The sequence below is a fragment of the Oncorhynchus kisutch genome, unplaced genomic scaffold (assembly GCF_002021735.2).
Source record: "Oncorhynchus kisutch isolate 150728-3 unplaced genomic scaffold, Okis_V2 scaffold3741, whole genome shotgun sequence".
Taxonomy (NCBI): Eukaryota; Metazoa; Chordata; class Actinopteri; order Salmoniformes; family Salmonidae; genus Oncorhynchus; species Oncorhynchus kisutch.
The window spans coordinates 155,960-170,441 of NW_022265686.1; the positions used below are offsets into that span (position 1 = coordinate 155,960).

The following is a 14,482-nucleotide window of genomic DNA, read 5'->3' on the forward strand; positions in this document are numbered from 1 at the left end:
TGGGATAAGCTTTGTGCTGATTGGCTTGCGTATGGGATAAGCTTTGTGCTGATTGGCTTGCGTATGGGATAAGCTTTGTGCTGATTGGCTTGCGTATGGGATAAGCTTTGTGCTGATTGGCTTGCGTATGGGATAAGCTTGGTGCTGATTGGCTTGCGTATGGGATAAGCTTTGTGCTGCTTGACTTGCGTATGGGATAAGCTTTGTGCTGATTGGCTTGCGTATGGGATAAGCTTTGTGCTGATTGGCTTGCGTATGGGATAAGCTTTGTGCTGATTGGCTTGCGTATGGGATAAGCTTTGTGCTGATTGGCTTGCGTATGGGATAAGCTTGGTGCTGATTGACTTGCGTATGGGATAAGCTTTGTGCTGATTGGCTTGCGTATGGGATAAGCTTTGTGCTGATTGGCTTGCGTATGGGATAAGCTTTGTGCTGATTGGCTTGCGTATGGGATAAGCTTTGTGCTGATTGACTTGCGTATGGGATAAGCTTTGTGCTGATTGACTTGCGTATGGGATAAGCTTTGTGCTGATTGGCTTGCGTATGGGATAAGCTTTGTGCTGATTGACTTGCGTATGGGATAAGCTTTGTGCTGATTGGCTTGCGTATGGGATAAGCTTTGTGCTGATTGGCTTGCGTATGGGATAAGCTTTGTGCTGATTGGCTTGCGTATGGGATAAGCTTTGTGCTGATTGGCTTGCGTATGGGATAAGCTTGGTGCTGATTGGCTTGCGTATGGGATAAGCTTTGTGCTGATTGGCTTGCGTATGGGATAAGCTTGGTGCTGATTGGCTTGCGTATGGGATAAGCTTTGTGCTGATTGACTTGCGTATGGGATAAGCTTTGTGCTGATTGGCTTGCGTATGGGATAAGCTTTGTGCTGATTGGCTTGCGTATGGGATAAGCTTTGTGCTGATTGGCTTGCGTATGGGATAAGCTTTGTGCTGATTGGCTTGCGTATGGGATAAGCTTTGTGCTGATTGGCTTGCGTATGGGATAAGCTTTGTGCTGATTGGCTTGCGTATGGGATAAGCTTTGTGCTGATTGGCTTGCGTATGGGATAAGCTTTGTGCTGATTGGCTTGCGTATGGGATAAGCTTTGTGCTGATTGGCTTGCGTATGGGATAAGCTTTGTGCTGATTGACTTGCGTATGGGATAAGCTTTGTGCTGATTGGCTTGCGTATGGGATAAGCTTTGTGCTGATTGGCTTGCGTATGGGATAAGCTTTGTGCTGATTGGCTTGCGTATGGGATAAGCTTTGTGCTGTTTGGCTTGCGTATGGGATAAGCTTTGTGCTGATTGGCTTGCGTATGGGATAAGCTTTGTGCTGATTGGCTTGCGTATGGGATAAGCTTTGTGCTGATTGGCTTGCGTATGGGATAAGCTTTGTGCTGATTGGCTTGCGTATGGGATAAGCTTTGTGCTGATTGGCTTGCGTATGGGATAAGCTTTGTGCTGATTGGCTTATAATAATAAATAAATAATAATAATAATTTGTCATAGAGAAAACACAGGCTATTTGTTCCTACACCGCCTGACTAGCATATTGGAAACGCTCGCTATAAATTACCATCAACTTTGATTCATTCTCAGAAGTGTTGTCCATCCATCCAGCCTTTGAATACAACATTGACCACAACACAGGTAGAATGTGGCACCCATAGACAACACATGGGAGGTTAGTAAATAACTGAAGAGCACAAAGACATTTGACGTGGACAGCAGGAAATGAAAAGTGATTGTTGCACGTAGACAGACGGATACAGGAGACGCTGTATTTCCAGTGTCCAAAACCCAACATAACTCCTGTTCAGTCAATGTGATGACAAAACAAAAGGACAAAGGAAGAAAACCAGGATGAATTTGGACAAGGCACAACTACAACACGATATATATTAAACACATCTTAAATAGGAATCTTAAATATCTTATATATATATAATACGTATATGTTTCATCTTCTATTATGTCCATGTGTGTTCTGGTATGATACCCATTCCTTTCCCTCTTTAATACTGAATATATTGTGAAGACATTATGGCGATGAACTCTCCCATCTTCAGCATGTGTTGTACAGAGACAGTAGGACATTACCTTTAATTAACATAGACAGTAGGAGACAGTAGGACATTACCTTTAATTAGTGTTTCTACTTGTCGGTAGTTAATATGTACCTGATCCCTCCTCTGTCACCATGCCCAGTCCCTCTGCTTTATTCTGGCGCTCAAACGCATTCAGGTCCAGAACACTGGAACAGAGAGACAGAGAGGTCAACGACATATTTACACACCGAACACTCCACCGAACGGAGCGAGCGACGTGAGGATGAGGAGGGTACAGCAGTACCTGCACGACTGCATCAGACCAGCCAGACTCTGGAAGAAGCCCACGTCCTTCTTGTCTTTCAGGTAGTCCAGCATTTTCTGTAAGAGAGAAACACGGAGACATGAGAGAGTAAAAACTACAGAGACATGAGAGAGTAAAAACTACAGAGACATGAGAGAGTAAACACTACAGAGACATGAGAGAGTAAACACTACAGAGACATGAGAGAGTAAACACTACAGAGACATGAGAGAGTAAACACTACAGAGACATGAGAGAGTAAACACTACAGAGACATGAGAGAGTAAACACTACAGAGACATGAGAGAGTAAACACTACAGAGACATGAGAGAGTAAACACTACAGAGACATGAGAGACATAAGAGAGTAAACACTATAGAGACACAGAGACATGAGAGAGTAAACACTACAGAGACACAGAGACATGAGAGAGTAAACACTACAGAGACATGAGAGAGTAAACACTACAGAGACATGAAAGAGTAAACACTACAGAGACATGAGAGAGTAAACACTACAGAGACATGAGAGAGTAAACACTACAGAGACATGAGAGAGTAAACACTACAGAGACATGAGAGAGTAAACACTACAGAGACACAGAGACATGAGAGAGTAAACACTACAGAGACATGAGAGAGTAAACACTACAGAGACACAGAGACATGAGAGAGTAAACACTACAGAGACACAGAGACTACATTGATGCAGTTTAATGGTAGATACCAGGCCGATAAGTGACTGATGGTAGATTGATGCAGTTTAATGGTAGATACCAGGCCGATAAGTGACTGATGGTAGATTGATGCAGTTTAATGGTAGATACCAGGTCGATAAGTGACTGATGGTAGATTGATGCAGTTTAATGGTAGATACCAGGTCGATAAGTGACTGATGGTAGATTGATGCAGTTTAATGGTAGATACCAGGTCGATAAGTGACTGATGGTAGATTGATGCAGTTTAATGGTAGATGGACCTACCTGCTGAACAGTCGAGTTGCCTCCATTGAGGACAGCTATCCCCAGCTTCAGAGTAGAGGCCACCATGGGACCCATCTCACCTGGTGGGGAACACAACACCTTTATACTGGGTCTAGTACGTCACAACGTAGCTACCTACCTACTGTGGACAGAGCTCTGCTTTATTGTGAGAGTTATGGGTCACTGAGATCACACATGGCTACTCTTTCCATGACATAGACTGACCAGGTGAATCCAGGTGAAAGCTATGCTCCCACTTCAATCAGTGTAGATGAAGGGGAGGAGACAGGTGGTTAAAGAAGGATTTTTAAGCCTTGAGATAATTGAGACTTTGATATTGTGTGTGTGACCATTCAGAGGGTGAATGGTCAAGACTAAATATTTAAGTAGCCTTTGAACGGGGTATGGTAGTAGGTGCCAGGGCGCACTGGTTTGTGTGAAGAACTGCAACGCTGCTGGGTTTTTCACGCTCAACAGTTTCCCGAGTGTATCAAGAACGGTCCACCGCCCAAAGGCCCTCCAGCCAACTTGAAACAACTGTTGGAAGCATTGGAGTCAACATGGGCCAGCTGAGGGCTGAAAGGGGGGGGGGGGGGGGCAGGGACTCACTATTAGGAAGGTGTTCCTAATGTTTTGTCCACTCAGTGTACATCCTGTTCGTCCATTCTACTCAGAGAGCTTACCTTTGCTGGCGCTGATGGTCTGCAGCACCATCTCTGCAGCACCTCGGTCGTGTAACCTGGCCTGCTGATATAGCAGCTTCTGTTTCTCCATCTCTTTTTCCTGCAGGAGGGAGGAAGAGGAGGAGGAGGAGGAGGAGGAGGAGGAGAGACCTGAGAGACTGCACCTTCCTGTCCAATCAGACCACCCATCGGGCTACAAGACACTCAACACCACCCTGGAGGTGCAGACCTACTCCTGCACCAGGCCCAAGATCACCTTCCGTAGGTGTTTTCTATCAATGTCTAATTGAATTCAGGATGATGTCATTGGTGTTAATAATGCCTGTTGAAGACAAATGTATTACAATATTGCAAGTCATAACCACAGGGCCTACAGAGGGCTTGGAGACTACAGAAGACTTGGAGCTGGATGGGAGCAGGCAGTCTGTCTGTGTGTTAGTACAGTGAGGTGGACTGTAAGCTCAGTGCTGAGGGACGTGAGACACATAGACAACGAGGGGGACAGTGTCATGTCTCCAGCAACACCCACTGAAACAGTGACAACCAAACAGCAGCAACAACTCTGCCCGACTGAGGGAACAGCATGGCAGGGAGCGCTATAGGGGGTCCAGGCTTGGTTGCTTCCCCACTTTCCATCTGAGCCACAGCAGAAGAACACAAGGGGATGGAAGAGCTCGGGAAAAGCAAGATGGCCGCTCTCCTAATTTAGGCTTTTTTTTTTTTTTTTACAGTGTTGAAGAAAAAAACCAAATCAGGAAGCGGAGAGGGGCGGGGCTGAACGATATGAATGAAGAACCTTCAAAAGAAGAACAGGAAATACAGAAATACTGGAAAGGAAACAAGATGCAAAATCAACAAGAGACAGTTGTTTTTTTGAGAACTTTTTTACCAGAGATTCTTCCTCCTTCTTGGCAATTTTGTTGCTTAAACCTTTGCTTATATCACGCTGGGGAAACAGAATGGTATCATTTCACAGTGCACGGATCCCACCCAGCTATACTCAGAAAATAGAAAAACCTCCTAGAAAATGAAGGTGAAAAGATTGGTGTAATAATGACAGGATGTGGTCCTGAGGAGCAGCCTACTGAAAACCCATGCTGATTAACATCCTCAGTGTTTTACGGGTGTAATAATGACAGGATGTGGTCCTGAGGAGCAGCCTACTGAAAAGCCATGCTGATTAACATCCTCAGTGTTTTACGGGTGTAATAATGACAGGATGTGGTCCTGAGGAGCAGCCTACTGAAAAGCCATGCTGATTAACATCCTCAGTGTTTTACGGGTGTCGCTGCATGATCACACAAACCACACGAGGAGAAAAAAAAGATACAGATGTACACCATGTTCCATTATAACAGGGGCTCCGGAGTGGAGCAGAGGTCTAAGGCACTGCGTCTCGGTGCTACAGGCGTAATTTCAGACGTCACCTGGTTCGATTCCAGGCTGTATCACAACCGGCCGTGATTGGGAGTTCAAAAGGGCGGAGCACAATTGGCCCAGCGTCGCCCGGGGTTAGGGTTTGGCCAGGGTAGGCCGTCATTGTAAATAAAATAAAATGTTCTTAACTGACTTGCATCGTTAAATAAATCAAATAAAAAATGTTGTCAATCTAAATTACACCAGGTATGAGACAGATGAGCCGCATCATTATCATCTGATTGGTAATCCAACTTGAGATCCACAAGTCTGCCATTAATGTCAATGAACGACGTGGGAGAAAGTTTGTATTGCACAAGATTGTGTCAACTCAGAGAGAAGACTCTACGTGCCATCTCTTCAGGGGTCATTATCTCAACTCAGAGAAGACTCTATGTGCCATCTCTTCAGGGGTCATTATCTCAACTCAGCAGAGAAGACTCTAGCTGCCCTCTCTTCAGGGGTCATTATCTCAACTCAGAGAAGACTCTATGTGCCATCTCTTCAGGGGTCATTATCTCAACTCAGAGAGAAGACTCTACGTGCCATCTCTTCAGGGGTCATTATCTCAACTCAGAGAAGACTCTATGTGCCATCTCTTCAGGGGTCATTATCTCAACTCAGAGAGAAGACTCTACGTGCCATCTCTTCAGGGGTCATTATCTCAAATCAGAGAGAAGACTCTATGTGCCATCTCTTCAGGGGTCATTATCTCAACTCAGAGAGAAGACTCTACGTGCCATCTCTTCAGGGGTCATTATCTCAACTCAGAGAAGACTCTATGTGCCATCTCTTCAGGGGTCATTATCTCAACTCAGAGAGAAGACTCTACGTGCCATCTCTTCAGGGGTCATTATCTCAAATCAGAGAGAAGACTCTATGTGCCATCTCTTCAGGGGTCATTATCTCAACTCAGAGAGAAGACTCTACGTGCCATCTCTTCAGGGGTCATTATCTCAACTCAGAGAAGACTCTATGTGCCATCTCTTCAGGGGTCATTATCTCAACTCAGAGAGAAGACTCTAGCTGCCATCTCTTCAGGGGTCATTATCTCAAATCAGAGAGAAGACTCTATGTGCCATCTCTTCAGGGGTCATTATCTCAACTCAGAGAGAAGACTCTACGTGCCATCTCTTCAGGGGTCATTATCTCAACAGAGTGGACTCTATGTGCCATCTCTTCAGGGGTCATTATCTCAACTCAGAGAGAAGACTCTATGTGCCATCTCTTCAGGGGTCATTATCTCAACTCAGAGAGAAGACTCTACGTGCCATCTCTTCAGGGGTCATTATCTCAACTCAGAGAGAAGACTCTATGTGCCATCTCTTCAGGGGTCATTATCTCAACTCAGAGAGAAGACTCTATGTGCCATCTCTTCAGGGGTCATTATCTCAACTCAGAGAGAAGACTCTAGCTGCCATCTCTTCAGGGGTCATTATCTCAACTCAGAGAGAACACTCTACGTGCCATCTCTTCAGGGGACATTATCTCAACTCAGAGAAGACTCTATGTGCCATCTCTTCAGGGGTCATTATCTCAACTCAGCAGAGAAGACTCTAGCTGCCCTCTCTTCAGGGGTCATTATCTCAACTCAGAGAAGACTCTACGTGCCATCTCTTCAGGGGTCATTATCTCAACTCAGAGAGAAGACTCTACGTGCCATCTCTTCAGGGGTCATTATCTCAACTCAGAGAGTAGACTCTACGTGCCATCTCTTCAGGTGTCATTATCTCAACTCAGAGAGAAGACTCTACGTGCCATCTCTTCAGGGGTCATTATCTCAAATCAGAGAGAAGACTCTATGTGCCATCTCTTCAGGGGTCATTATCTCAACTCAGAGAAGACTCTATGTGCCATCTCTTCAGGGGTCATTATCTCAACTCAGAGAGAAGACTCTATGTGCCATCTCTTCAGGGGTCATTATCTCAACTCAGAGAGAAGACTCTACGTGCCATCTCTTCAGGGGTCATTATCTCAACTCAGAGAGAAGACTATACGTGCCATCTCTTCAGGGGTCATTATCTCAACTCAGAGAGAAGACTCTACGTGCCATCTCTTCAAGGGTCATTATCTCAACTCAGAGAAGACTCTAGCTGCCATCTCTTCAGGGGTCATTTAAAAGCTGCCTGCAAGCCATGGGAAACGAAATAACCCCCATTTTAAAAGACGTCACCCTCATTTTAAAATGCTTCTGGGGGAGGGATGGGCAAATGTTAAATGGGCTGGACGGTGTTCAAGAGGAGATACCTACTTCAAAACTCTTCACCTCCTCTCCATCCTCATCCTCTTCATCATGACAGCTCTGGTGGAGAAATGGATGATACAGAAAGAGAAAGACATCACAACCAATAAATCAATCAACCAAGTGATCGGGCCAATCAAGTAATAAATCAATCAACCAATGAAGTGATAGGACCAATCAAGTAATTGATGAATCAGTAGAAAAACATAATGGATTGTGACGTAAGACCACTCTGAATACAAGCGGTACCTTAGCCATAATGTCAGCATAGGCCATGTAGAGAATGTCCTCTTCCAGCTTACTGCAACACACAGTAGATAAGGTCATTATTATTGTGTCATAACGAGTAGTAGAATCAGGAAGTTCTAGAACATCAGGTAGACATCAGATCCACTGTAATGGAAGTGTTACTACTGCCAATATCAGTTACAGTCCTGGTATTACTATGGTTTTATACCACTAGGTAGAGAGGATGATGTATCATATAGAGAGTGTTACAGTCCTGGTATTACTATGGTTTTATACCACCAGGTACCGAGGATGATGTATCATATAGAGAGTGTTACAGTCCGGGTATTACTATGGTTTTATACCACCAGGTAGAGAGGATGATGTATCATATAGAGAGTGTTACAGTCCTGGTTTTATACCACCGGGTAGAGAGGATGATGTATCATATAGAGAGTGTTACAGTCCTGGTATTACTATGGTTTACTAGGACCAGCTAGAGAGCAGAGATACCCACCACTATAAAGGTAACATTACTAGCATCACTATTAGCTACAGTCCTGGTATTACTATAGTTGACTAGGACCAGCTAGAGAGCAGAGATACCCACCACTATAAAGGTAACATTACTAGCATCACTATTAGTTACAGTCCTGGTATTACTATAGTTTACTAGGACCAGCTAGAGAGCAGAGATACCCACCACTATAAAGGTAACATTACTAGCATCACTATTAGTTACAGTCCTGGTATTACTATAGTTTACTAGGACCAGCTAGAGAGCAGAGATACCCACCACTATAAAGGTAACATTACTAGCATCACTATTAGTTACAGTCCTGGTATTACTATAGTTTACTAGGACCAGCTAGAGAGCAGAGATACCCACCACTATAAAGGACACATTACTAGTTACAGTCCTGGTATGACTATAGTTTACTAGGACCAGCTACAGAGCAGAGATACCCACCACTATAAAGGTAACATTACTAGTTACAGTCCTGGTATGACTATAGTTTACTAGGACCAGCTACAGAGCAGAGATACCCACCACTATAAAGGTAACATTACTAGTTACAGTCCTGGTATTACTATAGTTTACTAGGACCAGCTAGAGAGCAGAGATACCCACCACTATAAAGGTAACATTACTAGCATCACTATTAGTTACAGTCCTGGTATTACTATAGTTTACTAGGACCAGCTAGAGAGCAGAGATACCCACCACTATAAAGGACACATTACTAGTTACAGTCCTGGTATGACTATAGTTTACTAGGACCAGCTACAGAGCAGAGATACCCACCACTATAAAGGTAACATTACTAGTTACAGTCCTGGTATGACTATAGTTTACTAGGACCAGCTACAGAGCAGAGATACCCACCACTATAAAGGTAACATTACTAGTTACAGTCCTGGTATGACTATAGTTTACTAGGACCAGCTACAGAGCAGAGGTACACACCACTTCTCAGTCAGGGCCGTCCTACTGAATAACTGTATGAGCTGATGAAGAGGGTCGATCCTCTTGGCTCCCTCATCTTCTTCAGGAGGCTCCTCTCCTCCAGGTCTCTGTGAAGACAGAATAAAAAATAAAAAATGGGTCTTCACAATCCACAAACATCAAATCTCTTCCTACGGTGCCTTATAGTCTACACAGGTAACACTCTCAAGTCTCAACCACAAAATAAACTCTGATAAGGATCACATCATCTGTCTGGGAACAAAAAGGTATTATGCACACTACTCCCTGGAGACCATATGCACACTACTCCCTGGAGACCATATGAACACTACTCCCTGGAGACCATATGCACACTACTCCCTGGAGACCATATGAACACTACTCCCTACAGACCATATGAACACTACTCCCTAGAGACCATATGAACACTACTCCCTGGAGACCATATGCACACTACTCCCTGGAGACCATATGAACACTACTCCCTGGAGACCATATGCACACTACTCCCTGGAGACCATATGCACACTACTCCCTGGAGACCATATGAACACTACTCCCTGGTCTCCCTGGAGACCATATGAACACTACTCCCTACAGACCATATGAACACTACTCCCTGGAGACCATATGCACACTACTCCCTGGAGACCATATGAACACTACTCCCTGGAGACCATATGAACACTACTCCCTGGAGACCATATGAACACTACTCCCTGGAGACCATTGAACACTACTCCCTACAGACCATATGCACACTACTCCCTGGAGACCATATGCACACTACTCCCTGGAGACCATATAAGCACTACTCCCTACAGACCATATGCACACTACTCCCTGGAGACCATATGAACACTACTCCCTGGAGACCATATGAACACTACTCCCTGGAGACCATATGAACACTACTCCCTAGAGACCATATGAACACTACTCCCTGGAGACCATATGAACACTACTCCCTGGAGACCATATGAACACTACTCCCTAGAGACCATATGAACACTACTCTCTAGAGACCATATGAACACTACTCCCTACAGACCATATGAACACTACTCCCTACAGACCATATGAACACTACTCCCTAGAGACCATATGAACACTACTCCCTAGAGACCATATGAACACTACTCCCTAGAGACCATATGAACACTACTCCCTAGAGACCAGGGATGAATATAGTTGGGTGAGAGTTTTCCTTGAAAAATAAAAATGTTCTCATCTCAATTCAATCAACAACAATTCTCTACATTTTTCCAACAGGGTTTTCTATTCTACTCAGTACATCTACAATAGTCTCTAGTTAATTCCAGGTAACTCTCTCTAGTCTCCTCCACATAGTTCATTCCAGGTAATTCTCTCTAGTCTCCTCCACATAGTTCATTCCAGGTAACTCTCTCTAGTCTCCTCCACATAGTTCATTCCAGGCAACTCTCTCTAGTCTCCTCCACATAGTTCATTCCAGGTAACTCTCTCTAGTCTCCTCCACATAGTTCATTCCTTCCCTCCGGTGCATTGAGAGGAAATTCTCAGAAACGTTATCTGAAAGGAATGCATCGTTGACTGCTTTTGTTTTGTCTGTTTCAGTCTGTTTCTTTGTGCTTTCAGAAAAAAGAAATCACTTCGCCCCCAATGAATGCTGGGTATTGGAGCCTGGTTAATCCAATCATGACTTCATTTCAAACCGAGAGTTCTATGTCTGTGTGGCTGTGCTCAGAATATCAAATGGATGCTCCGTGAACAACATGAGGACGTCGTTGTGTGCAGGCAGGAAAATAGCATCAACACAACAACACGTCATTAGAAACATATTGTAACGAGACACAGGCATTCCCTGCTGTGTGATTTCCCACACAGTGTTCCTGAATTCACACTTCAATGTAGGAACACTTACAGTCTGGTCCTCTATGGGCTTATCAATGTAGGAACACTTACAGTCTGGTCCTCTATGGGCTTATCAATGGAGGAACACTTACAGTCTGGTCCTCTATGGGCTTATCAATGGAGGAACACTTACAGTCTGGTCCTCTATGGGCTTATCAATGGAGGAACACTTACAGTCTGGTCCTCTATGGGCTTATCAATGGAGGAACACTTACAGTCTGGTCCTCTATGGGCTTATCAATGGAGGAACACTTACAGTCTGGTCCTCTATGGGCTTATCAATGGAGGAACACTTACAGTCTGGTCCTCTATGGGCTTATCAATGGAGGAACACTTACAGTCTGGTCCTCTATGGGCTTATCAATGTAGGAACACTTACAGGAACACTTACAGTCTGGTCCTCTATGGGCTTATCAATGGAGGAACACTTACAGTCTGGTCCTCTATGGGCTTATCAATGGGGGAACACTTACAGGAACACTTACAGTCTGGTCCTCTATGGGCTTATCAATGGAGGAACACTTACAGTCTGGTCCTCTATGGGCTTATCAATGGAGGAACACTTACAGTCTGGTCCTCTATGGGCTTATCAATGGGGGAACACTTACAGGAACACTTACAGTCTGGTCCTCTATGGGCTTATCAATGGAGGAACACTTACAGTCTGGTCCTCTATGGGCTTATCAATGGGGGAACACTTACAGGAACACTTACAGTCTGGTCCTCTATGGGCTTATCAATGGGGGAACACTTACAGTCTGGTTGACTATGGGCTTATCAATGGAGGAACACTTACAGTCTGGTCCTCTATGGGCTTATCAATGGGGGAACACTTACAGTCTGGTTGACTATGGGCTTATCAATGGAGGAACACTTACAGTCTGGTCCTCTATGGGCTTATCAATGGAGGAACACTTACAGGAACACTTACAGTCCGGTCCTCTATGGGCTTATCAATGGAGGAACACTTACAGTCTGGTCCTCTATGGGCTTATCAATGGAGGAACACTTACAGTCTGGTCCTCTATGGGCTTATCAATGGAGGAACACTTACAGGAACACTTACAGTCTGGTCCTCTATGGGCTTATCAATGGAGGAACACTTACAGGAACACTTACAGTCCGGTCCTCTATGGGCTTATCAATGGAGGAACACTTACAGTCTGGTCCTCTATGGGCTTATCAATGGAGGAACACTTACAGTCTGGTCCTCTATGGGCTTATCAATGGAGGAACACTTACAGGAACACTTACAGTCTGGTCCTCTATGGGCTTATCAATGGAGGAACACTTACAGTCTGGTCCTCTATGGGCTTATCAATGGAGTAACACTTACAGGAACACTTACAGTCTGGTCCTCTATGGGCTTATCAATGGAGGAACACTTACAGTCTGGTCCTCTATGGGCTTATCAATGGAGGAACACTTACAGTCTGGTCCTCTATGGGCTTATCAATGGAGGAACACTTACAGTCTGTTCCTCTATGGGCTTATCAATGGAGGAACACTTACAGTCTGTTCCTCTATGGGCTTATCAATGGAGGAACACTTACAGGAACACTTACAGTCTGGTCCTCTATGGGCTTATCAATGGAGGAACACTTACAGTCTGGTCCTCTCTGGGCTTATCAATGGAGTAACACTTACAGGAACACTTACAGTCTGGTCCTCTATGGGCTTATCAATGGAGGAACACTTACAGGAACACTTACAGTCTGGTCCTCTATGGGCTTATCAATGGAGGAACACTTACAGTCTGGTCCTCTATGGGCTTATCAATGGAGGAACACTTACAGTCTGGTCCTCTATGGGCTTATCAATGGAGGAACACTTACAGGAACACTTACAGTCTGGTCCTCTATGGGCTTATCAATGGAGGAACACTTACAGGAACACTTACAGTCTGGTCCTCTATGGGCTTATCAATGGAGTAACACTTACAGGAACACTTACAGTCTGGTCCTCTATGGGCTTATCAATGGAGGAACACTTACAGTCTGGTCCTCTATGGGCTTATCAATGGAGTAACACTTACAGGAACACTTACAGTCTGGTCCTCTATGGGCTTATCAATGGAGGAACACTTACAGTCTGGTCCTCTATGGGCTTATCAATGTAGGAACACTTACAGGAACACTTACAGTCTGGTCCTCTATGGGCTTATCAATGGAGGAACACTTACAGGAACACTTACAGTCCGGTCCTCTATGGGCTTATCAATGGAGGAACACTTACAGTCTGGTCCTCTATGGGCTTATCAATGGAGGAACACTTACAGTCTGGTCCTCTATGGGCTTATCAATGGAGGAACACTTACAGGAACACTTACAGTCTGGTCCTCTATGGGCTTATCAATGGAGGAACACTTACAGTCTGGTCCTCTATGGGCTTATCAATGGAGTAACACTTACAGGAACACTTACAGTCTGGTCCTCTATGGGCTTATCAATGGAGGAACACTTACAGTCTGGTCCTCTATGGGCTTATCAATGGAGGAACACTTACAGTCTGGTCCTCTATGGGCTTATCAATGGAGGAACACTTACAGTCTGTTCCTCTATGGGCTTATCAATGGAGGAACACTTACAGTCTGTTCCTCTATGGGCTTATCAATGGAGGAACACTTACAGGAACACTTACAGTCTGGTCCTCTATGGGCTTATCAATGGAGGAACACTTACAGTCTGGTCCTCTCTGGGCTTATCAATGGAGTAACACTTACAGGAACACTTACAGTCTGGTCCTCTATGGGCTTATCAATGGAGGAACACTTACAGGAACACTTACAGTCTGGTCCTCTATGGGCTTATCAATGGAGGAACACTTACAGTCTGGTCCTCTATGGGCTTATCAATGGAGGAACACTTACAGTCTGGTCCTCTATGGGCTTATCAATGGAGGAACACTTACAGGAACACTTACAGTCTGGTCCTCTATGGGCTTATCAATGGAGGAACACTTACAGTCTGGTCCTCTATGGGCTTATCAATGGAGTAACACTTACAGGAACACTTACAGTCTGGTCCTCTATGGGCTTATCAATGGAGGAACACTTACAGTCTGGTCCTCTATGGGCTTATCAATGTAGGAACACTTACAGGAACACTTACAGTCTGGTCCTCTATGGGCTTATCAATGGAGGAACACTTACAGTCTGTTCCTCTATGGGCTTATCAATGGAGGAACACTTACAGGAACACTTACAGTCTGGTCCTCTATGGG

At 44.6% G+C, this 14,482-nt stretch overlaps 1 protein-coding gene across 1 annotated transcript in view; it reads right to left on the reverse strand.

Annotated features, from left to right (window-relative positions):
- LOC109887079 (ryanodine receptor 2) overlaps positions 1-14,482 on the reverse strand; it is a 307,522-nt gene that overhangs the window by 64,380 nt on the left and 228,660 nt on the right. Inside the window, 7 exon segments of the mRNA XM_031820923.1 lie at positions 2,176-2,249; positions 2,348-2,424; positions 3,331-3,410; positions 4,014-4,113; positions 7,681-7,731; positions 7,921-7,972; positions 9,368-9,474. Coding sequence (XP_031676783.1) covers positions 2,176-2,249; positions 2,348-2,424; positions 3,331-3,410; positions 4,014-4,113; positions 7,681-7,731; positions 7,921-7,972; positions 9,368-9,474 — 541 coding nt within the window.